General features: G+C 42.4%; 1 protein-coding gene across 1 annotated transcript in view; it reads right to left on the reverse strand.

Moving 5' to 3' along the window:
• Positions 1-24004, reverse strand: part of MBD2 (methyl-CpG binding domain protein 2) — a 67984-nt gene extending 43980 nt beyond the window's left edge. The window contains exons 1-2 of the mRNA XM_014479427.2: positions 23392-24004; positions 7552-7711 (exon numbers count right to left, since the gene is read on the reverse strand). Coding sequence (XP_014334913.2) covers positions 7552-7711; positions 23392-23939 — 708 coding nt within the window. The 5' untranslated portion in view covers positions 23940-24004. The remainder of the gene's footprint in view (positions 1-7551; positions 7712-23391) is intronic.
• Positions 24005-25359: the final 1355 nt, after the last annotated feature.

Genomic DNA, 25359 nt, shown 5'->3' on the forward strand with positions numbered 1-25359 from the left:
CCAATCCAACCTGGCTTCTCTTTGCCCCCAAACCACTGGTATCAAGGTTATTAATGACCTTCCTGCTGCCAAACTCAATGGAAATTTCTGTCTTCCTCCATTCAACGTTTCAGTGGCAATCAATATACCTGACCATTCTCCTTTTTGAAACATTCTCCTCTCCCGTGTCTCTCCTACCTTTCACAATCCACTTTGCTGATTCCTTCTACTCTATTTCAATTTTAATCACTGGATTTTCTCAGAGCTTCATTCTGGATCCTTCTGTCTATAAGCTCCAGGCCCATTACTTGAAAAACTACCTACGTAACTTTCTACCTAATGACTTTCCAGCTCAGACCTCTCAATCAGTATATACATGACATGACAAATCCATTTGGATGTTTAATAAGCATCTCAAACTCTGGCCACTCAAAGTTGAATTCATTGTATTCACCCATATAAATTCTTTCCTAAGGCGATCTCAGTAGATGGCAACCCCATTCACCTAGTCACTCAATCTACCTAAAATCTAAGGGCTCACACTTGAGTACTCTCTTTCACACCCAGTTCATTAGTGAATTCTGTCAATCCCATATTTAGAACAAGACCAGGATCCCTTCACCTCTATCACCACGTATGTCTGCTGCTGCTGCTAAGTCGCTTCAGTCGTGTCCAACTCTGTGCAACCCCATAGACGGCAGCCCACCAGGCACCCCCGTCCCTGGGATTCTCCAGGAAAGAACACTGGAGTGGGTTGCCATTTCCTTCTCCAATGCATGAAAGTGAAAAGTGAAAGTGAAGTCACTCAGTCATGTGTGACTCTTAGCGACCCCATGGACTGCAGCCTACCAGGCTCCTCGGTCCCTGGGATTTTCCAGGCAAGAGTGCTGGAGTGGGGTGCCATCGCCTTCTCCAGCATGTATGTCTAGACCATCATTATTCCTCACTGTACCATTGTAACAGCTACTCACTCCTCACTTCTGCTTTTGTCCGTTTCTTTCAACTGAACAAAACCTGTACTTAAGGGCGCCCCACACTCAAGTGAGGTGATCCCCTGTAAGGACGTCAAGGCCTAGAAATGCTGGATTCGTCATCTGTGATCTACTCTCTCCCCTTTCCACCCCCAACGTGTCCAACAGAGAGACCAGAAGCCACTCTGTTCCACAAGGCTTAATAAATGATGAAAACAGCACCAGCATCTTTGGAAAAGATTTCAGCTACCTTTCTATCAGCCAGGAATGTTTTACGGAAGGAATGGGATCTCTGTCTTCAGTTTAGATGGAAAGATACTAGGAAGGTGGAAGCCAACTTGTAGATGTTACCACAATACCAGGAGCTGGTAATCAGACTGATCCTATCACAGGGCCCTTTAGTTGACAACGGGGTCCCTAGTTCTGAAATAAATCACCCCACTAAGGTGCTACTTCAATAACTGAAAAAATTCCTCATCAGTTAAACAAAGGTCTAATGTGAGCTACAGCAAGTGAGCTGATCCTTAACACTTTTTGCCAAAGCCTTGCTCCCTCTCCTGTTGTAAAACAGTAGTTAACTTTTTCAATTACATTCTCCTTTGAGAAACTGGTAAAGATTACTTTCTCCTTAGGAAAAAACAATTATACACATTATATTATACACATTTCAAAGGTTCCTGGAGAGCATCCTGAAATGTGGACTCTCAGGTTAGACATCTTCCTGACTCTACTAGTTCCAAGCTGGCCTCTTTCATCTTTTAAGGAAAAACAACAACAATGATAATGTTCCATGATCGTGCCTTCTTTTCCAAACGCTGTCCTCTTTGCTCTGTCTCTCATTCAAACTTCGCGAGAGCAGTCTAACCATTTTACGAGGACGGAGGCAGAAATGCACGTATGTATACACGCTCCCGAAGTCCACAGAAGCTCTGAAAGGGTGCACAAACAAACTGGCTGACGGTAATTGCTCTAGGGAAGAGGCTGAGCCTGAGAGACTCGGAGAGGAGGGAGATGCGTCTCACAGAATATCCTTTCCACCATGTGTGCAGGTCGTAATCAAGTAAGATTAAGTGAAAAAATTTACAACTTTTACAATGGCAGGCTACATCTTTGCTCATAATTTCTGGTTTCCCAGGAAGTTTCTGGCATTCTAAAATGACTCCTGGTCCTTCTACCCCTCTGATGCTGGTTATATCTAAGTCATCAGGTAACTTATTTGAAAATCCAGTAAACACTACAAAGTATACTTCTCTATCTGCCCCTACACTGGGCAATGTCAATGTTTCGCAAACCACTATGACAGGAGTTCTCATAGCGTGACCCGGGAATCCCTGGAAGTCTACGAGGTCTTTCAGAGTCCAAGAAATAAGAGTATTTTGACTCAGTCTTCCTTACCTACCCTCTCCCCAAACTTGTTCTTCCTGCCCTATTCCCCCCTGACCACTGTCCCAAGGGACTCACCCCAGAACTGGAGTAGGCATCAGCAGTTCCCATGCTCTACAATCATCAGGGACTCAGCTACTAACTTGTCTTGATTGAGTCTCACCTCTTTATACCTCCAGGCTACAGTGTTAGTCCAGGCCCTCATTGCTTCTCTAGACTAAACTGCTCTAACTGCTCTTCCTGCTTCCAGACCCCACTTTTCCCAAATGGTACCCATTCTACATCCGACACCCAATCTGATTCCCACCACGACCACCAACTCACTGAAGTTTTCAATGTGCAACGCTACTGTCCCCAAGAAATATTAGCTCTCTTCAAGAATTTGCTATTATTATTTTGCTGAAGATAATTAGAGCAAATCACCTGCTGGATGATTTGATTGAGCACTTGGGACGGGGCCACACAGAATCCAAACTGTGGTCACAGCCACAGGAGTAGACTACACGCACGCTCAGTCGCTCAGTCGTGCCTGACTCTGCAACCCCACGGGCTGTAGCCTGCCAGGATCCTCTGTCTGTGGGACTTCCTAGGCAAGAATACTGGAGTGGGTTGTCATTTCCTTCTCCTGGGGATATTCCTGACCCAGGGATTGAACCTGTGTCTCCTCCTTGGCAGGCAAATTCTTTACCCACTGAACGATCAGGGAAGCCCAGTATACTACCATAAACCAAGGTAATTCATGAGAAGAAATAATGGCAGACTTATACAATTAATTCCTTCAAGGGACCATAATGCTCTTTATTACCAAATACATCCAATTTGTGTGACTAGAGAAATATGATGAAAGAACTGAGTCTTTCCAAGGTATTAGCAGCATTGACAAGTCAGGCTGAAATATAATTTGTTCTATACCAGATCCATATTGTTGAGTGAGCCAGCTGTAAAATATATGTCACATTAACGTTAGGGAAGTTGAATTTTACTAGTTTTGTAGATTTAACTCATAAATGTTTCAGAATTCAGTTTAATATTTACACATCTGAAACATTTAAAATAAATTTCTAGCAGGAAAACTAAGCTACTGAAGTTCTTTAAATATATCACGCACTGAGGATCACCATACTCTTCTCTATCCAATCTTAAGACTGTTCTCTAAGTATCTTAAGAAATTAACTTCCTTCTTAAAAGGTTAAGGATCGTTATCTCTTAAAACCTTGAAACATCTCTTTGGAAAAACAAAGCCTGCATAAACACCTAAACAGTATTTAGATTTTAAAGCAAAAATCATTTTTAAGAGGCACACTCCAGAACCATGCAGTCCAATATGGTAGCCACTAGGCACATGTGGCTATTTAAACTTAATTAAATAAAACTACAAGTTCAGTTAGTCAACCACACTAGGCACCTTTCAAGCACTCAGCAGCCACGTGTGGCTGGTGGCCGAAACAGCTCCATCGTCACAGAAACCGCCACCGACAGTGCCGCCTCCTCGACCCCACCCTTGAGTGAGCTCCGAGGAAGCCACTCAGGACTTCAAAACACCAGCTCGAGGCTGATGACTTCCAAATCACTCTCTAGTCTTCTTCCATGAGCCAAAGGGACTATGTTCAGTAACAAACTGGTTATTTTAATTTGACTTTATCAACTAAAGAGATGGAAGCAGGGGCTAGAAATAATTATGAGAGTGGCAAGAAAATCAATAAGGTACAATGTAATCTAGAATGGAACAGATTTCCAGAGTGAGTCTGAGACTGAGTTTGAGACAAACAGGAAGAGGTACTGCAAAAGCCTTAGTAAATACCAACTGAAAGACAATCTCCACTCTACTGTAACCACCAATCCTAGAAGAATTAAAAAGCATTTTTAAAGTTCTTCAAAAGGTATCTTTCCAAACATACTTGAAGATATTCACTCAGTAAATTCCCCTCTGATACAAAAGATATACTAAAATCAATATACCAGTCAATATAAACTATAATTTATACTGTTTATAATTGTATTGCTTATAATTCAAAGTTTATATTGTTCTTTACATTTCTCATTTTTTCAATATAGAGTCTTTAAAAAATATCCCATTCCGGAGTATGTAGCTGAAGAAAATAAAAGCACTAATTTGAAAAGATACATGCACCTCAATGGTCACAGCAGCATTATTTACAGTAAGCAAGACATGGGAGCAACCTAAGTGTCTATCAACAGATAAATGGAGAAAGAAGATCTGATATATAAATGTACACATAGATAGACACACACACCATACACACCACACACCCTCCAGAATACTACGCAGCCACAAAAAAAAAAATTAAAAAAAAAAGAATGAAATTTTGGCACTGCAACAATATAGATGTATCTGGAGGGCATTATGCTAAGTTAAAGAAGTGAGACAAACAAAAACTGTTCCACATATCATTTATATGTGGAATCTAAAAAATAAAACTAGTGAATATTAAAAAATATTAATGTAATTAATGAACTTCAGCCAGTTTCACAATCTGACTTCAAAGCCAAACTCTACCTCAGATTCCTGTTTAAATCTCTTTTAATCTCTGTATCTCTCAACTTTCTCTATACTGCATTATTACTTTAGAAAGACCTGGTATAGTTACTATTAATTACCCACAAATATGTTTTCTGCTTTATAGAGATATTTAATGTTGGTGTTACTCCAAAAGGGAACTTACTTAGAAAAAAAGGAAAAACTCCATTTTCTGTCTTAATTAAAATAAAATCAGATGCAAAAATAAGATCAGGGCCCCAAAATTCAGACAGAGCACTTTCCGAAAACGGTAACAAAAGGCATTTCCAAAATCCGTATGGTGTATTAATTGATTCAATCAACATTTATGGCCACTATAAACTTCTGGAATGATGTGAAAAATAAACATTCAGCAAACATTCATTAAGTACCTACCGTGTGCCAGGCTTTGGATTATGTATATACACCAAAACAAAGCAACACGAGACACGGGCCTCGCCCTCGCGGAGCTCACAGTCTAGCTGCCGCAGACCGACAGCCAAGGCCTCGTGGCCAAGCACCGGGAGGCCTACGGGAGGAGGGCCTGGCTCCGGGCGAGGGTGCAGGGCAGGCTTCACAGAGACGGAGACAATGGAGCTGGGCCTTGGATGAGGAGCAGGTCACCAGATGGAGGGGAAGGGGGGAAGCACATTCCAAGCAGAGGAAACAGCACATGAGCAAGCAGAGTCTTGAAAGCACATGCCACGGTGCAGGATGACGAGCAGTCCAGCGCAGCTAGAGCGGAAAGGTGCACACAAACTAGAGATGAATTAGTTTTAGGTTTGTAGTGAACCATACCTAGCAGGAGGTGTATCTTCATATTACACTGAGCGTAGCTCAACTGTGATTCTGCTAACAACGGGGTGCTTTGGAAGCATTCCGTTCATTTCATAAATATTTTAGCCCCTTCAAAAGATGTCCAGGACTGTTTAGAGCTTTAAAGGGGCAGTTTCAGAAAAACATATCTTAATTTTCCTCTTATATTTAAAAAGCAAAATAAACCCAGAATCAAGGTTTTCTTAAGCTGAAATCACACAGCTTCACCCCTAGTTACACTAGTGACCTAGTTACTAATGACCCTAGTTGCACTCAAGGTCCTAACTTGAGCACCCTCTACTCCTACCACTACCCTGAACACCTTCAGAACCATCGACACCATAGTTAGGTGGGCAACTCGGAGGCAATTCAAAGCATCCCTTTCCAGCTCTGCCTCTCTAAACGAGGGACCTGCCAACACCACTTTGGAAACCGGGCCAGGTAACTAACACAGTACGTGAGGACAAGTGCATTCTCACCTCCACACGATGCTCTTGGAAATCAAGCTGTTGTTTAAAAAAACAAAAAACTATTAAGCTAAATTCTGAAAAAAAGAGGGATATAAAGCAGAGACCCCATATTCTCCAGAAAAAGTAAAAGGCGAGGAGGGAGGCTGGGTCAGAAAGTTTCCCATCCAGGCCACCAGGCGACACTGTTCACTGAGGCAGCTTGGTGCTTAGGAAGCTATAACGGGAAAAGGAAAAGAACACGCTAGGTGACTTCACGGAAACTCCTGTTTACTGCTCACATCAACGCTAAGGGAAAGCTTTTATGATCCTAAGTTTACAGATGAGAAACCTGAGGCCATCAGAGGTTAATCAAGGTGCCAGTGACTGTGAGCGAGGAAGAGGCAGAGCCAGAGCATGAGCGCATGACTGCCTGGACCCACGGCCCGCCCTGCGACACGTGGGCTCCCGGTCCTCAAGCGAACACAGCGCTCCCAGGGGGCACGCACGCCCACACCAGTCACATCCTAGAAAGAAAGTCCTTCCTTTTCCCTCCACCGCTTTCACGGCCAGTGTGAGACAATCGTGTGGTAACACACGTAACACGTGTTTCTCTGAAATTTAGAGGAAAAAAAACTGGGTGGGGGGAGGGTATAAGATTAGTTCTTTGGGGAACAGGGGGAGGTGGGCACTTTCTTTGCAAAGATATTGGGGGCTTTAATAAAAACTGGGTGGGGGGAGGTTATAAGATTAGTTCTTTGGGGAACAGGGGGAGGTGGGCACTTTCTTTGTAAAGATATTTGGGGCTTTAATACAATTAAATTAGCATAATTCAAATGCTACTCATGTAAATTCTTATATATCATCAACTAAGCAACTCACTAAGGGTAAAAGCTAATGGAAAAATCTCCAATCACAGTATTAGAATGTGAATATTACTCCTAAAGGAATATTATTCTTCAATACCATCGAAAAGTCAAAATAAAAACTGTTCTTTCTCAAATCCTAATCCTGAAAATTAACAGGGACATATAAATAAACTATGTGGTAAGGGTACTTGCACCACAATAAAATTTTGCCTCTTTATGGGCAACACGAACTATTTTAACGGGGGGCAAAAAGGAGACAATATCAACAGAGAATTTTTTGTCAACAGTCCCAATGGGCCCAGAGTATGATATACATTGGCCTAGGGAGATACTGAAATGTTGTTTTCAACATCATTACTTAGGCTCTCTCTCTTTGTAAGCCAACTACCAGAAAATTAATCAGATTTATTAAGTTAAATTGTTTTGCAGGGGGGAGAAGGAAGGGGAAAAAAAAAAACAAAAACAAAAAACAAAACTGGGGCATTCAGACAACCAAAACTCCAGTGCACAGAACAACGCAAGAGACTCTGGGGAGAGCTTCTGAAACAGCACCCATCTGATTAACCCACCTTATTCTGATTGAGAGGATCATTCCGCAGTCTCTGTTTGTTCTTCTGTAATTTACTAGGCATCATCTTTCCAGTTCTGAAGTCAAAACTGCTGAGGTCAACAGTATTTCCCAGATACCTTGCCAACTGAGGTTTGCTTCTGAACTTCTTACCACTCGGACTAGAAGAAAGATAACATTAATTGTACAAAAGGCAACAATATATACCCCAGATCACTACCTAAACCTTTTCTTCATGCCTGCCTTTCTGCTCCCAATTAGTATCACATCATGGCTTTACAATGTTTATTTTTTTCCAAAGAAATATTAAAAGTTTTAAAGGAACATCTTAACTTCCTAAAGAAAGAGACAGTGAGTCTGCCACCTACCATCCCACCCCTAGACACACTGCTGGAACACACAGCGATGTGAATACTGGTTATCCTGCTGGCCACTCACCCAGCAGCCACCGACAGAACGCCAACCCAAAGAGCATGCAGGGCACACACTGCAAATGGCTCCTATTTCACCCATTTTCCAGACTGATTTTCGAAATGCTTTTTTTCCTGTATTACATGTACACAATGCCAAGAGTAACTAGAAAGAACTTCAAAACAAACTGTTCTGATGTCAACAATTCCTGTTAAAAGCACACTTAGGGACTTCCCTGGTGGTCCAGCGGTTAAAACTCCATGCTTCCACCGCACGGGAAGGTTCCATCCCTGGTAGAGGACCCAAGATCCCACAAGCCATGGAGCACAGCCAAACACACACACACACACACACACACACACACACACACACCACCTGTAATCCATATAACCTTTGGGCTACCGATTTGAACTCAAAGCACAACAGGAAAAAAAAAAAACTGAATTCTGACAATAATAAATGCTCCCTAATGTTACTAAAAGGAGAAAAACTAAGGTAAATATTTGCTAATGTGTTTGTATGATGCTGACATGACTTTTGTTAGCCTAACTCCTATCTGAGAGAAGTGTATCAAGAATAACTTACTTTTTGTAAGAAAAACTGTCAAAGCTGGAATATTACAAAAGTGCCAGAATTATACAGAGGCTTGAACTAAACTAATCTTTCCTAAAACAAAAACAAAAAAATTTCCCATGTGGCACTGAACTGTAAGAAAAAATTCAGAGGAAGAACGCCCCAAAGTCTTATCTAATAAACTGTCTGAACCAAAATGTGCTAGAATAAACTTCAGTGAGCTATGGCACCAGAAGAGAATTGTGAGAATTCTAGAAAACCTTTCAAAAAAGCCAACATGTCATATTGAGAACTTAACCTTGCTCCAACTGACCACAATAAAAGAAAAATAATTCAATCCAGAGACAAAAGAGAAAAGGCTGGAAAACCAAGCAATTTACATTTCCCTGGAATAGCAAAAACTTCTCTCGGGGTCACGTCGGAAGCAACACACCCCAGTCTGCCACACACTCCACCAGCCACCACAGACCTCAAGACAGCTGAAGATCGTATCAACGTTCTTCTTCCACAATCACATGACGTGGCTATTCCTGAAACACAATTCAAGGTATAGAATTCAGCCCACAGATGAAGATAACAACCAGATAAGACCAGTACGTAACAGAATAGAAGGAAGCAAGGAGCAACCAGAACACAGCAGAGGAGAGAATACACAGTTATGTGTAAATGAACTTCAACTCCCATTCTGGGCCAGATCTCCAGACATGGTCAGGATCACGGAATAAAAGAGCACACAACCCTCAATACTGTCTAAATCTGAATCACCTCTGGCCACTGCAAACTTCACCCCCAAACCTGATCCTCTGGAGCATCATCTGTCGCAGCATCACTGTCTACCCAGCAATTCATCTTTCGGCTATAAGACCACAAACAGTGTTCAGGGCGCCATCCCTCAGCCCACATGGCCAGTACCAAGTTCTATAAGACCACAAACAGTGTTCAGGGCGCCATCCCTCAGCCCACATGGCCAGTACCAAGTTCTAAATATTCAGAGACTCTTCAATGCTGGCACAACAGATTGGCCTTCTTGGTAAAACATCAAAAGCCTTCCAACTGATCAAGTACTTTTTCCTGACTTTTTCCTACCAGACGTCAAGACACCCACATTCTAAACTCAACACCACCAAAAATATGCCATGTACCTTTGACTTCCAGCTATGTCTTTCCAGGAGGAAGGGTGAACATAAGCAATATTCTGCCTATCATAAAACTATTAAATCCTCCAGGCCCAGGTAGAATGTCACTGCAACTGTGAACTTATCTGTGATTCTGCAAGCCCAGTTAGAAATAATTCTACTATCCCTCAATTCTACTTTATTACAATCTACACATTTCCTTGATTAGTCAAACAACCCAAAATTACTATGTCCCTTATTAAAACTCTCAAACAAAACTTATATAGGCTAGTATTAAAGTAACTTCTGAGAGCAAAAATGGTGAAACAGGAGAGTGAAAAAGCTGGCTTGAAACACAATGTTCAAAACACTAAAACACTAAGATAGATGGTATCAGTCCCATCACTTCATAGCAAACAGAAGGAGAAAGAGTGGAAGCAGAGACATTTTATTCCCTTGGGCTAAAAAAAAAAAAATCAATGCATACAATGACTGCAGCCATGAAATTAAAAGATGCGTGCTCCTTGGAAGGAAAGCTATGACCAACCTAGACAGCATATTAAAAAGCAGAGACATCACTTTGCCAACAAAGGTCCATGTGGTCAAAGCTATGATTTTTCCAGTAGTCATGTACAGATGTGAGAGTTGGACCATAAAGAAGGCTGAGTGCCAAAGAACTCAAGCTTTCAAACTGTAGTGCTAGAGAAGACTCTGGAGAGTCTCTTTGGACAGGAAGGAGATCAAACCAGTCAATCCTAAAGGAAATCAACCCCGAATAGTCACTGGAAGAACTGATGCTGAAGCTGAAGCTCCAAAGGGCCACCTGATGTGAAAAACAGACTCACTGGAAAAGACCCTGCTGCTGGGAAAGACTGAATGCAAAAGGAGAAGAGGGAGGCAGAGGATGACATAGTTAGATAGCATCACCGACTCCATGGATATGACTTTGAGCAAACTCAGGGGAAGAGCGGAGGACACCGCCTGGCATGCGGCAGTCCATGAGGTTGCGAAGAGTTGGACACGACTCAGTGACTGAACAATATCAGATGAATAGTTAAGAACATGGTTTTGTTTCGCAGACACAATGGGAACAGAAAAGTCTATGCTTATTTAAAACATTAATATATTGCCTGGAATTTAAAATACTGAACTGGAAAATTTTCTCATGGTTAATATGACACTACGTAACAAAGGAAATACTACTAAAAAAAAAAACTTCCAAGTTAAGTGAAAAACTGGTAAAGAGCACCCTGTTATTATGTCACTTTAATATAATTACAATTAATTTTAATTAAGCTGTAACAGCCACACAGTCGTATAACCAGATACTCCAGCTACTGGTAAACAAGATTCTGCTAAACAACTTGACGTACACAGAGGCATGTGTGCTGCACGGCTGTAAGCACTGGCCTCACACACTGCTGCCTTCAGAACACGGTACAGGCTGTTTTCCTGCCCGTAACTACCAGAGCTTGTGCTCGAGGCTTTAAGGAGAGTCAACCTGGCTGCCCCAGCGGATTTCAAGACCAGGGACCTTCCTCTGCAGGAGACGAAGGCAAGCCTAGTAGAAAGGCAAGGCCCATGGGAGCTTAAGGTGAAGCAGAAATTCTGTCCGTCAGGTAGGGGCCGTCTTCACAGCAGCAAAACGACTCTGGAAGTGGCCGAGGAAGTCAGGGCTAGATAAACAAAATGACTGTGGGTCGCTGGAGTGACTAAGTCATCATCTGCCTGCTCTCCAAGATGGCTGCTGTCAGCTAACAGTCAGACACCCCACGACTTAACGTGACTAAGCTTTTATTCTAAAAGCATCAAACTGCAACTCAGGGAAATTACTTTTTTTTTAACTCTAGTAGACTAGTGAAGGATATTAGTCATTTTCAGTTTTCTCTGCCCAAAGCGATTACTTCTAGTCCCAGTAATGAAATACTAGTATTTCACTTTCAACCACAAAAAAATTCCCTACCAACTGCCCCCTTGATCTGCCTATCCTGAACCGACCTGTGATCTCACCTTTACTTGTCCTCCCCACTAAATACCCTGAAGAAAAGTAATTATTAATGAAAATTAAAAGCATGAGTTACATTTTTCCAGTTCATATAAGAACATTCCATCACTAGAATTATGTCTTTGCTTGTTTTCATTTTGATTAAGCTGTTTAAAGCAAGTTTTTTTTTTAACTTTTTCTGTTTTTTACTGAAGTACAGTTGATTTAAAGCACTTCTTAAACCTAATTCTACCTGAGACGTTTCCAACTATAGATTATCAAAAAGAAAGAAATTTTATTTGGCATCTGACTTTCAAATCTAAAAAAACTTTACTGGGATCTCAGAAAGACTTAAATAACAGCCACCTTAACTAAACAGTATTCCCAGACTTCCCCGGTGGCGCAGCGGGTAAGAATCCGCCTGCCAATGCAGGGGACACAGGTTTGATCCTGGTTCGGGAGGATTCCACACGCGGTGGACTAATCCTGTGCACTTGAACTTCTGAGCCTGTGCTCCTGGGCCTGGGGGCTTCGATTAGGGCCCATGCACCTCAAGCCTACCCTCTGCAACGGAGCAGCTGCCAATGCCGCAAGCAGGGAAAGCCTGTAGGCAACCATGAAGACCCAGCACAACCAAACTTAATTTTTTTTTTAAAGAATACATTAAAAAAAAAAAAAGCTCAGTAGTACTCCCATGATGTCAGTCTACCAACTCATCCACATCACCTTAGACGACTGCCGGTCTATGATTTGAGAATTAACTCTTCTGAAGACCCACTTCGGGCACGTGAAACTGCGCTCTGAAAATGAGTGGCAGAGCAGAACACGTGTTTTCATGTTACTCTGGAACACGGATAATCATGATGCTTCAGTGAAACCATTGTGAGGAGCCCAGAGGTCTGAGCAAACACAGTATCTCTTCAAACCAGTCCGCACCAGGATGACCTGTGGGGACGGCAGCAACCAGAGCCGAGGAAGACGGACTGGCCTGAGACAGCAAAGGACGCTGTGGATGGTCACGCAGTTAGGTCGGGGCTCAAGACCAAGATCCAAGGCTCGCCACTCTCCAGTAACTTCAGGAAAGGCTTTTCGGAGGATAAGAAGAATCCTATAAGCCACAGCAATGGAAAAGGCTGAGAATAAAGAAATAATCAACTTTCTATTTTTTTTAATCCCTTTAAGTATTCAAGTTTACGTGTTACTTACAAAAGTGTAAGTATTGAAAGAAAGATTTCTCTAACTTGAAACAACAATCGTCTCCAGAAGTCAAATTTTAGCTAATACTAAAACTCTGAAATTAAAATGATCTTTTTGTACCTCGGCACAATCAGAAAACTGCCAAACCAATTAATTTGAAAATATATATACCATTTTTTCCCCAAAAACCACATGACACACACACAGGAAAATCTATCTAAAGTCAGCCCCCAGCCCCCCCTCGACTCCTTTCCTCCCAAACTTTAGGGGTAGGTCTTTCCTAAAATCAACCATCCTCAGCCCGACTCTACAGTCTGCCCCAGGCAGAAGTTACCTACTTAGTATCCTACTTATCATCTCCTATCTCTGATCAATTACAAAATCCAATTCCTTCGTAATCACCTTTGAATCCATCCTTCCTCTTCCATTTCCACTGCCGCTGCTGCTGCTGCTAAGGCACTTCAGTCGTGTCCGACCCCACAGACGGCAGCCCACCAGGCTCCCCCATCCCTGGGATTCTCCAGGCAAGAACATTGGAGTGGCTTGCCATTTCCTTCTCCATTTCCACTGCCACTGCCTAAATCAAGTCTTCATCACCTCAAATCTCAACCACTACAATAGGCTGATTTTCTACTCACTGGTCTCTTTGCCTCCTAAACCTTCCAGATTGCTCTTCCTCAAATACCACCATCACCCCAGGTCCAGTTTAAAAGCCTTCAACGGACTTCAACCCAATAGCAAAAGGGAGCCAAACATCTCAGCCCTGCATCTGAGATTCTTTTTCATTTAATCTTCTCCTAACCTTTCAACCCTACTCTGCACTTCTCTTACCCAGTGACTTTTGCCCCTGCCACACTGGTTTATTCAAGTCTGTGCTGAACCAACAGGCTGAATGATCTCGCTCTTCAGCCCTATACAAACCACGTCTTTCGCTTGGTCCAGCATTCATGTCGCCACCCCGAATTCCCAAGAGTCCAGAAACACTAATCCACCTCACTGTTGTTTAGTGGCTGAGTGGTGTCAGACTCTTTTGCAACCCCATGGACTGCAGTCCACCAGGCTCCTCTGCCAATGGGCCTAGGCAAGAATACCAGAGGGGGTTGCCATGTCCTTCTCCAGGGGATCTTCCTGACCCTGGGACTGAACTCTGTCTCATGCACTGGCAAGCGGATTCTTTACCACTGAGCCACCAGGGAAGCCCAGTCCATCCTATGCCTCTTCCATAACACCTTAATAGAACAAAGTATGAACAACAGCAATTACGTAAATAATCATGAATTGCCTGCTGGCATCTCTTGTATTCTAGTTTGAAATACTGAGCTCTGTATAGCTGTAAAACTTCTACAAGTTAAAATTCTATCTTCACAAATAGCATATTGCTGCTGCTGCTAAGTCGCTTCAGTCATGTCTCACTCTGTGCGACCCCATAGACAGCAGCCCACCAGGCTCCCCCGTCCCTGGGATTCTCCAGGCAAGAACACTGGAGCGGGTTGCCATTTCCTCCTCTGATACATGAAAATGAAAAGTGAAAGTGAAGTCGCTCAGTCGTGTCTGACTCTTCGCGACCCCATGGACTGCACCCTACCAGGCTCCTCTGTCCATGCGATTTTCCAGGCAAGAGTACTGGAGTGGGGTGCCACTGCCTTCTCTAAATAGCATATTGAAGTGTAGTTATTTAACAAATGAAATGACAGAATGTCAAATGTGCTTCAAAACAATGAAGGCTGAGTCAGGGGTAGTAGATTTGAGTATGGATGAAACAAGGGTGACAACTGTTAACTGGATACTTGGTAGTTTTTTATTTAATTCTATTTCTATGTATGTTTGAAATGTTCTATAATAACAATTTTAAAATATAAACATTAAAGAATACAGGCTGAGTAATTCCCCCTAAAAACCAAAAAGCAGTTTTTTAAAAATATGAAAAGCCTAGGCAAGTAAATTTAAGCATGAAATAATTTCCCTAACTGTTGGGGTGGGGTTTTGGGTGGAGAATTAAAGTATCAGTAAGGAAAAAATTTATTATATTTATTTATTATATTAACAATTTATTATTTTATTATATTAACAATTTATTATATTTACTTATTATATATTTATTATATTTTATTATATTTTTTTATTTATTATTTATTTTATTATATTATATTATTTATATTTATTATTATATTTAGTATTTAACAATTTATTGTTATATTTATTTATTATTATTTATTTATTATATTTATTATTTATTTATTTATTATATTAACAATTTATTATATTTATTTATTATATTTATTATATTAACAATCTGGTTACTCTTAAGATGTGACAACATTCCATGTTTTCCTTCAACTTAAGTAATTAAGGAATCACCACACAATTTTAAATGGTATGAAAGATCTTCAGTAGAATTTGAATTCTGTACCAATCATTCCATAAACTAGTATTTAATAAGAATTATTTGCAAAGAGTATATGACTGGTAGCAAATTCTATTATCTCTGTATCATGGTTAAGAAAACAGTTAAAAAGTCAGGGTGGGCCACTAAAAAATTTAAAAAATGAATGAATGGATGTAGAATTCTCCCAAAATCTCATCCCACTGCCATAAGCATTCGCTTTCTGAAAAAGGAAAAACACTGGTTACTTTCTTTAAACTCGGAGAAGGCAATGGCACCCCACTCCAGTACTCTTGCCTGGAAAATCCCATGGATGGAGGAGCCTGGTAGGCTGCAGTCCATGGGGTCACGAAGAGTCGGACACAACTGAGCGACTTCACTTTCACTTTTCACTTTCATGCATTGGAGAAGGAAATGGCAACCCACTCCAATGTTCTTGCCTGGAGAATCCCAGGGACGGGGGAGCCTGGCGAGCTGCCGTCTATGGAGTTGCACAGAGTCGGACACGAATGACATGACTTAGCAGATAAGAACACCCAAAAAACAAACTATTCTTTTAAAAAGAGGCTAAGGGTCCCTGGGAAAGGCTGTTTAAAAGAAATGCACATACCAGTGTATACGTGTTAAAAAGAATTTTAAGTTCATTTATTCCCTGGTGGCTCGGATGGTAAAGAATCAGCATGCAAAGTGGGAAACCTGGATTTGATCCCTGGGTTGAGAAGATCCCCTGGAGGAGGGCATGACAACCCACCCCGGTATTCCTGCCTGGAGAATTCCGAAGACAGAGAAGCCTGGCAGGCTATACAGTCCACGGGCTCAAAAAAGTCGGAAACAACTAAGCGACTAACACTAACTATCCTTGCTTTAATCTATGGATTCCTCCAAAATGAAAGGAACTATAAAAGAACATAAATACGTGTGTGGGGGTGTGTGTGTGTCTATGTGTGTGCACAGGCAAACATAACCAGGAAGCAGGATGAAAGTCAAAATATTATATCAAAATACTAACAGTGATTCTCTTTAGAACTATATAAAGACAGTCATTTCTCTTTATATACTCTTCAATATCTTTCCAATTTTCCACACTGAACATGGGTTATTTTTATAATCAGGGGGAACTATGGAATATTTTTTAAAAACTCTTATGAACATGTATAACCTAAGCTCTACCCTGACATTTCAAAATACAATAAAATATTGGGAATCTTCACGTCATCAACAAGCACATACTTCTATTTATGTTGGGTAATTAAGCGAAGAGAAAGGAACTAATATTTTACTGATCTGACCACCTACTATATATGCTGGATGCCTTACACGTATTTTTATTTAATCTCAAAAAATTCCATGAAGCAGAATTCTTATCCCTAATTTATAGATGACGAATTGGAAGCTTACAGAAGTTTAAAAATCTGTCCATGTGAAAACAGTAAAGCAAGACTCAAGTCCCAGTCTTCTGATTCAGAGTCCCTACTTTTCTATTAAGCCAAGCCTATGCAAGTGAGTTTATGGACAGACCTACTTCAAACACAGTATTTAAGTAAGGACGGAAGTGAAAAGAAAGCATTTAGAAACTGCTATGGTAATCTGACATAGTAAATTTACAGTCTGTAGTATCTAAGAGTAAAAAGTTGCAACATGTATTTCATATGTCCACTTTTGTATTATATTGCCCATTTCTGCTAGGGGCCTCCAAAAAAGATCTTTCTTTTTTTTTAAGAGATACATACATCACTGCATACATGTTAAAAATAATTCTAAGGACATTCATCTTTGTTTTAATCTATGGATCCTTCCAGTATAAAAAGAAAACAATTCCAAGATACATTATTCAAAAATCAAAGAGGATGATGCTTTTCTTTCTAACATTTGTAAATCACTAATAATTGTTCCTGACAAATGATAAGTACTCGATTTTAGGATCTAATTTTAAATTACATTTACTATCATTTGCATTTACTTAAACTGCTTATATATAGTTCAGTTTCCAAACAAATAAGTTTGAATTTGTAGTAAGATAAGGCAAAATCAAAAGATACACATATATTATTCAAATTTTACCCTATTTCATAGTTCTATTCTCCTTCCTTGAGAAGTGTTAGTTTTTAGGAAGTAAATTAAGTTAAAATTCATTTTCAATTTCTAGTTATTCCTTAGTGGCAATGGCAAACACCAACAAAAGACCAAGAGACAAGAGCTGCAAGGGGAATTTCTATCAAGTCAAACAGTAAGTGCATGAAAAAAGAGCTGATGATTTATTTCTAATTCATCCTGCAGGTCTGAGAAACCTCAAACACAAGCTAAAGTTTATGAATCTTTATTAGTCCCACTATAAAGTGTAAAACAAAAACAAAACAGTCACCATCAACTTTGCAAATCGCCTGCTTGTTTCACCAATTAAATTATGAAAAAAATAGTGACTAAATCTCCCAAGTGAAATTTTAAAACCAATCTGAAAAAAGATCATATATCAATTTCTGTTAGAGATTTATTTTTAGAATGTATGTGTATCAGTTCCTTTTCAGCTAAGTATTTCCTTCATTACAGGTATTATGAGCCTCCTGGCAGGTGAGACTTTGCATGTCAGACTCTAAAAATCAGATGCAGGACAGATGGTAAGGCTGCAACCTAACAAAAATCCCTCTAGCGCGTCACAAAAAGATGTGATGGTACAGCTAAGAAAGAAGTATCCGAGCACAATTTCCACCATACTTAGGCTCTATATTTCTACGTTATTTCTGGATCCAGGCTTCAATCAGAAAAAGCTAACATTAGTTTGATAAGAAGCATTATCAAGAAACTAAAAGCAAGGCAAACTTTCAATTATGCAATAAGCATTTAATAAATATTGCATATTGTTTCTTTCTCCCGCTAAAGGATTTTTTTTTTTTTTAATCTGTAGTACATTTCAACTGGGTCTCAATTCTGAAAGAAACTAACAAAGCTTTTTGCAGGAACTATATAAAACTACCTCATAAACCACACTGAGCCTGCAAGTTACAATGTGATTTCTTCCAATTTAAGTGAAAGCTTTTAAAATGCTCCTTAGGTAATGTGTTGCCTATCGGAATATCTGATAACTAAGAGGGGCAATCCTAGGGTGAACAAGAAAAAGAGAAAGAAATATTTCTTAACAAAATGGTCACTTCTATTACCCAAGAAAAAAATGCTTTTAAAAAAAATTGGTCTGTAGTTTGTTTCAACTGTGTCTCAACTCTGAAAGAAACAAAGCTTTTTGCTTAATTTATCACAATTTTTCCACTTTTTTCCCCTTCGATATTACATAGAACTTGGAAGATTCTTTTGGTTCAATGGCTTCACTACAAAATAGGATTTAAAATGTACCCCTTGTCAACTTCAGGATGCAGGCATAACAGTAAATAAATACGTTAGTTTAGTGTACACCAAGCTTAACAAAGTAAATTAAGCATGAGATGTTTGCAATACTTGAAAGTGAAAGTGTTAGTTGCTCAGTCCAGTCGGACTCTTTGTGACCCCACGGACTGTAGCCCACTAGACTCCTACCTATGGAATTCTCCATAGAATTCTCCAAGAATACTGGAGTAGGTTGCCATTCCCTTCTCCAGAGGATCTTCCCAACCCAGGGATCGAACTCACATCTCCCTGCATTTCGGGCAGATTCTTTACAGGCTAAGCCACCAGGGAAGCCCAAGTCGCAATGCTTGAGCATACAGCTCGGGATCTCTCGAGGCAGCAGCAGTGCAGGGTGGTTTCGAGTTGTAGGGGGTTGAAGCACCCAGGTCAGGATTCTAACCCTGCACCTTCTAGCAGTACCTCAAGCAGCACTTAGCTTCCCTGGCCTAACTCCCCACCTGTAAAATGTAGATAACCGTACAGCATAGTAACAAAGCAAAGGCAAGGAAGTCCTTTAAGCCTTGTTTCACAAAGTTTTAAGTGTCATGTCAATGGGTAAACACTTATTTGGCATCTGTGTGTTTAGCACTATGTCTGGGGAGTGGGGAGGAAGACACGTTCTAGGCAAATGAACAAGACAGTAATACAGGAGACGCCACATTTAACTCCATGGTGATGACCAGAAAGAAAACATTACAAATGACAGTGCACTGAACACCAACGAGACTTCAATTAACAAATGTGACCCGTGGTCCACTGAGCTAGTTTTTTCCAAGACTCTTCTACAAAGACTGTGCAGAAGAGTCTATATTTTTAAGACAAAAAAAAAAAGACAGACAGGCCCTATTTGAACTTTGACATCCTCAATGATTCAGAATTCATGGCTTCAAAGAGCATACCAGCCTTTCACAACAAATGAGATATGCCAACTTTTTAAAACCTATTTATATGTTCAGTCCATACAACTTGAGTTAATGAACTTGAGTTAATGAGTTAATTTTCCTCTAATTAGTCCTTAAATGTTTGCAAAGTTTTAAGAGAGCTATAAATTTATCTGACTGCTCTAGAATTGAGCCCACTATTGAGGCACAGGTACAATCACACTATCCACGTCATAAACGGAGAAACCACAGCCCTGGGAAATAAGTGACATGCTCAAGGCTGCGTCGGTAACTGCAGAGGTGGGTACTAACTCCAGACCTCTCCACCCCGGGCCCTGCTGCCTTCCCTAGAGACTCCTACCTTCAATATCTCACTCATGACTTAAAGCTCTCAATTATATTGCCTCTGAGTCCTCTTCTTTCCAGATCAAGGTGAAATCTCTTTAGTCTTTCATCACGCACCTACTCCCTGGTGATTATTTCAAATGTCCTCTGGTTCTATTTTATCTTTTCAGAGAAGTGATCAGGTGTAAATGCATCATAATTTGATACAAGAGTCAAAAACGGTTACTATTTTGTTTCCAATACCCAACTAGATCATACTTTATGGCAGCAGCTGTAGCTGTTTACCCTGACTCTCAGGCCTTTAACCTACTTACAACCAGTAGTCTAGAACCCAACAAGATATTGATACAGAGCTCACAGAAAGACAACTGATTTTCAAAAAGGCATAAGGCAGCTACTAAAAGGTTCCTTTGCCCAGGAAAACGGTATTTCAAAAAATACAAATCTGCAAGTGCACAGAACCAAAAGCTAGAAATGACAGGAATCAAGTGGACCAGTAAGAAAAGTATCATTGAAATAATCGGCTCATATGATGGCAATGAACTTTTTCAGAAACTCTACCAATAGATCCAACACTTGATCAAGCCACACCCTTTTAGAAAACAAACTTTGGATGATAATATACAAACTGCCCCAGCACTACCAGTAATCCTGACAGAAGACATAACTATACTGCTTAACTGGCAACCAGAGGCACACCTTCCTATTAGAACCTGGCAATCTCAGGAAAGAGGAAAAAAAAGAAAAATTCTATCAAAATTTGAGGCTTTCTCAAATGAGCTTAATTTAAGTCCGATTAATAAGTGTAAGACACACCCTCGGTTAACAGGCACAGATTTGTTTAATCTCCCCAGGGGCAAGCTAAATCAGGAGTTAGCATTATTAGAATCTGTGCGAACAACTGTGTGCAGGTGTTCATAGTCACCAACGGGAAGAGTTAACGCAACCTGCATATTAACAGACAATGGCCAGAACTGGGCGAGCTGTTGGCTTTTTAATGAGTGGCGTGTATACAGGGATGCTAATATACAAAGCCCTGACACTGTGGATTGAAAAATAGTGTGTCCGCTCTTTTTTTTATTTGCCACGCCATGCAGCATGTAGGATCTGAGCTCCCCGACCGGGGATGGAAGGCAGGCCACCTGCAGTGGAAGGGCAGTGTCTTAACCACTGGACCGGCAAGGAAGCCCTACGTGTTCACCTTTAACATGAGTAGGTAACTTCCGTCATCCATCATTGAAAGCAGAAGTCAAAGTCAGAGGAAGCACTGTATCACAGGCGTCACATCACACCGTCTGGGTCCTCCTGCCTCGTAACCTCTCAGAAGGAAATCCTATAGTGTAACCGGGCTTTGTAGGCAGACAACCGACGACAGACAACACTCCCTCCAGCCCTGAACTAAGTGCATGGGGCACAAATCTGTCCGATGTGTGTTTTCATTTGGCACAGACAAAAAATAGCACATCATTCTGCACTGTCTCATAAAGAGACTTTCAAATTGATTATATCAGTTTTTCTATCATAAAATAATCTATTAATATTAAAAACTTAACATCAAAAATTGACGACACACCCATACACAAAGGTGAGCGCTACGGCAATCTGCCTTTTTGAAATAACTTTTCCAGCTGCTGCAAGAACTGCAACAAAAAAAGCTCTACAAGAACCAAGTTAGTTTGAATACATCATCCCAAAACCAAACAAAGCATATCCCAGGAAAAAGTCAAAAGGGGTGAAATTCAAAGCTGAAGATGCTCTACTGAGAACAGACTAGTCACCCATTCCTCAAGGAGGTCAATCCCAGACACGGAATATTCTTGTCAAACATCGCTGGCTACAAGACGTCAAAACAGACTTCCCTGAAGAAGTGTAGGCAAGCTACTCGATCAGAAAGAAAACAAAAGGCACTGTTAACGGAAGACTCTGCAAAGATGAACAATCGTGAAAAGCACGACAGGAGACAAGTGAGCCTGAGGAGACAAGTGAGCCTGAGACGAGTAGCAATTTGCTCCAAAGTAACAGTATTACCCAAGTATAATTTAATATGTACTGATGGGGAAATACAAACACGATTAGCGCCTTTGGATGTTTAAAATAAGCTTTCTAAGCATCATTTAAGATTTCAAGATGAGTGGTCTCAGATTAAACGTCAAAACAAACTAATAACACCACTGTCATTTTTTTACTTCAATAGGTGAAATAATTCTACTAAAATTCTTCATCCATATATTTGAGCAATCATCAGGAATGTGTTTGTATTTACATTTTATGCCAGTAGTGATACTTGGATGTATGTATACAAGTACACGTATGCACATATACATGTACCGATTTTTTAACCTCTTAAATCTATTTAAGAGTATTCTCAATTCATAAACATGGTATTTTGTGTGTGCATGTGTGTGTGTGTGTGTATTATAATACACACACACACACACTTTTCCCCAAGGGTAATGAATCAAACCTACTTGATGTCAGAAAACAGGAAATCCTTCCTAACACACTCTGATGGTTAAATGGCAGATGACAACTACTCCAACACCTCTGTATAGTCCCTGAAAATGACTCAATGAACCCACAAACGCTGCTCTCCCAGCCACTGAGTATAACATGTTCATGTTCTCTTCTAGAAATGGGACAGTTTATAAGAAAAGTTAGCAAATTTGTTAAGAAAATTCCACTGGTATCAAGAGCCACAGACCCTGTCCTGAGCTTACTGGGTCATCAAACTACCGACACGGACAGCATGACCACAGGATCAAGCTGAAAACCTTTCATCGTTCGGACCAAGATTTCTCAATCCCGCACTTGTGACATTTTGGGCCGGTTAATTCTTTGCAGTGAAGGCTGCCCTGTGTATTACAGAATGTTTAGCAGCATCCCTGGTCTCTACCCATTACATGTCAGCAGCAACCCCCTTCCATGGTGTGACAACCAAAAACGTCCCCAGACAGTGCCAAATGTCCCCTGGGGGGACACACTCTGGTCCAGGAGCCTGAAAACTGACCACAGTTTTCTGCTTCCAAAGGAGAGTCAATTCTGCAACAACAAGGGCGGTTCTAAGAAAACTACCGGCATCCCCAATGGTGACTTTGTATGACACTGCCCCGGGGATCCCAACACAGTAACTAAAACCTGGTTTACTGTCATAGATGGCTCCTTTCTTCCACGTGTGCGTGATTAAACACTGCGATGATGAATCTGGGACGGGCTTGGGACGGCAGCCAACAGTGGCTGGTTTTATAGTTTCGATGAATTGCACCTTCTTTTAACCCTTCGGTGGACCAGTCATCCCTGGCAGTATAACCCTGTTTTCCTCCCCCCTCAAACCATCACTCCCCGGGACCCTACCCCATGAAGACGCCCTCTAAGGGGCTCGTATCATTCGGACGCTGTGACTGTCACTGCACTGGGGGGTTGGGGTGGGAGGTCACCTCTCAGCCAAGGGCCCGGGCCCCTCCGATCACCGGGCGGGCCCGCCCAGGGGCCCATCCGCTGTCCTGCTGACACCCCCCTACCCAGGTCAGAGCTCGACTCCCCGACCCCGGGCTGACCCCGCCGCCCCCCAAGGCGGTACCTGAAGTAGTAGACATCGCTCTTGCCGGCGCTGAGCCCAGATTTTCGGATCACTTCCTCCTTCTTCCATCCGGGGGGGAGGGCCGGGCAGTCCATCCTCTTCCCGCTCTCCGCGGCCCGGGGTCCCCGGGGCCCTGGCCCCGCGCTCCCCGACGGGAAAGGGACCGGCTCCCGCCGGGGGGCGCCGCCGCCGCCTCCTCCGCCGCCTCCGCCGCCGCCGTCGCCGCCAAGGCCGCCGCCGCCGCTCGGGGGACGGCCGCGGCCCCGGCCCCGGCCCCGGCCCCGTCCCCGGCCACGGCCCCGGCCCCGGCCACGGCCACAGACGCCGCCGCCGCCGCCGCCCCGGCCCGCCGGCTTCCACCGCCCCCGGCCACGGCCGCCGCCCCGCGCGCCCTCCCTGCGCGCGCCGCTCACCGGGGACGGGGCGAGCGCGCAGCCCGGGCCCCCCTGCTCGATGGCGGAGCCGCCGCCAGCGCCGCTGCCGCCCGCCGCGCTCTCCCCCTCCTCCTGCTCCGGGCAGCAGCGGCCTCCCCCCGGGTGCGCGCGCATCCAGCCCCCTCCCCAGCCGGCGCTGCGCTTCTTCCGTAACCGAGCCCTTGGAATCCCGGAGACCCGCCCCGCCCGCGGCGCGGCGCGCGGGGGACGCGCGCAAGCATCATAGAGCGGGCGCGCACAGAGCGGCCCTCCCGCCGGGGGGCGGGGCCTCCGCCACCGCCTCTCAGGTCCTCCGAGCGGCCCGGGCGGCCATCTTGTCCCCTCCTCCTCGAGGACACGCCCCCTCCAGCGGCTCCGCCCACCGCGCCTCCGGCCGCGCCCTTCCGGCCCCCCGCCCCCACGGGGCGCGTGGTCGGGCCCGGGGCTGCAGCCAGAGAGACGTCAGGTGGCCTGCGCTTCCTTTGTTTCCAGTGGGTTACCCTCGCTCACGGTGCAAACTCACCTACGTCTGCTTCCCAGTTAATGAGCAACAAAGTGTATCTCTTATTTTATATTTACCACCTCGACTGTTCATTTAATGAACAGGAGATACCTTTTCCTGCCTCGACGTCATAGCTTGCCGGGGAGCTCAGGTTGATGGAGTGAGTTGAGGTGTCCTCATAGCAGAGTATCACTAGCCTCCAGAGTCCGGCTTTCAGAACTTTAGAATTCTGGATTGATTATCATCCCAGAACTTTGTAAGGCCATAGGAAGGGAAATGACAGCCCGGAAAGTTCCCTCCAGTTCCTACAGGATTTACCTCTAATGTCCCCATAAAATGACCAGAATTCCTGAATCCACCTAGAATTGACCAAATTTCTTAGGATCTTTTCTTCAACTTAAACTTCGTTTTCTAATAACCTTTGACAAATATCCATGGCCTTTGGCTTCGTTAATGCACCCTGATGCTAAAAGACCCATTTAACCTAATCACTAGCTTTAAGGAATCTGCATGGAATTCACTTGGACCTGCCAACTATTCAGGAGTGATTTTTAAAGAGTAAAACCAAATTGATTAAGAAAACTGATTTCCATTTCAGAGGAGCACAACTTCTGTTTGTTTAACCTTTTGAATACATTATGAAATGTTGGGTTACTGAAAATAGTGTTACGCTATCTTCAGATTTTGAAAATACAGGACCTAAAAGTTGAGGGCCAAGTTTAATGGATAGAAAAAAACTGATGAACATAAAGTAGTGGAAAATATATTTATTTGATTTGCTTTTGCAATTTATTAAGACAAACACCAACTCAAACACACAAACTTGCCCCTGAGCCTGACCTTAGACTGCTTTTAATGTCTTTGAGTTGAGATACATTAAGCTATAGCTTCTTCTAAGAAATCTGTCTAGAACTGTGTCTAGCAAAGAGTTGAAAAGTCAAGTTCTCAGGAGAGAGGTCAGTTCTGAAGATCCGCATTTAGAAGTCAACTCGTGAAAGTGATAATTGAAGGGAACCCTGCAAGTAAATAAGATCTCCAAGGAAGAGCATGCAT

Source organism: Bos mutus, chromosome 24 (genome assembly GCF_027580195.1).
Source record: "Bos mutus isolate GX-2022 chromosome 24, NWIPB_WYAK_1.1, whole genome shotgun sequence".
Taxonomy (NCBI): Eukaryota; Metazoa; Chordata; class Mammalia; order Artiodactyla; family Bovidae; genus Bos; species Bos mutus.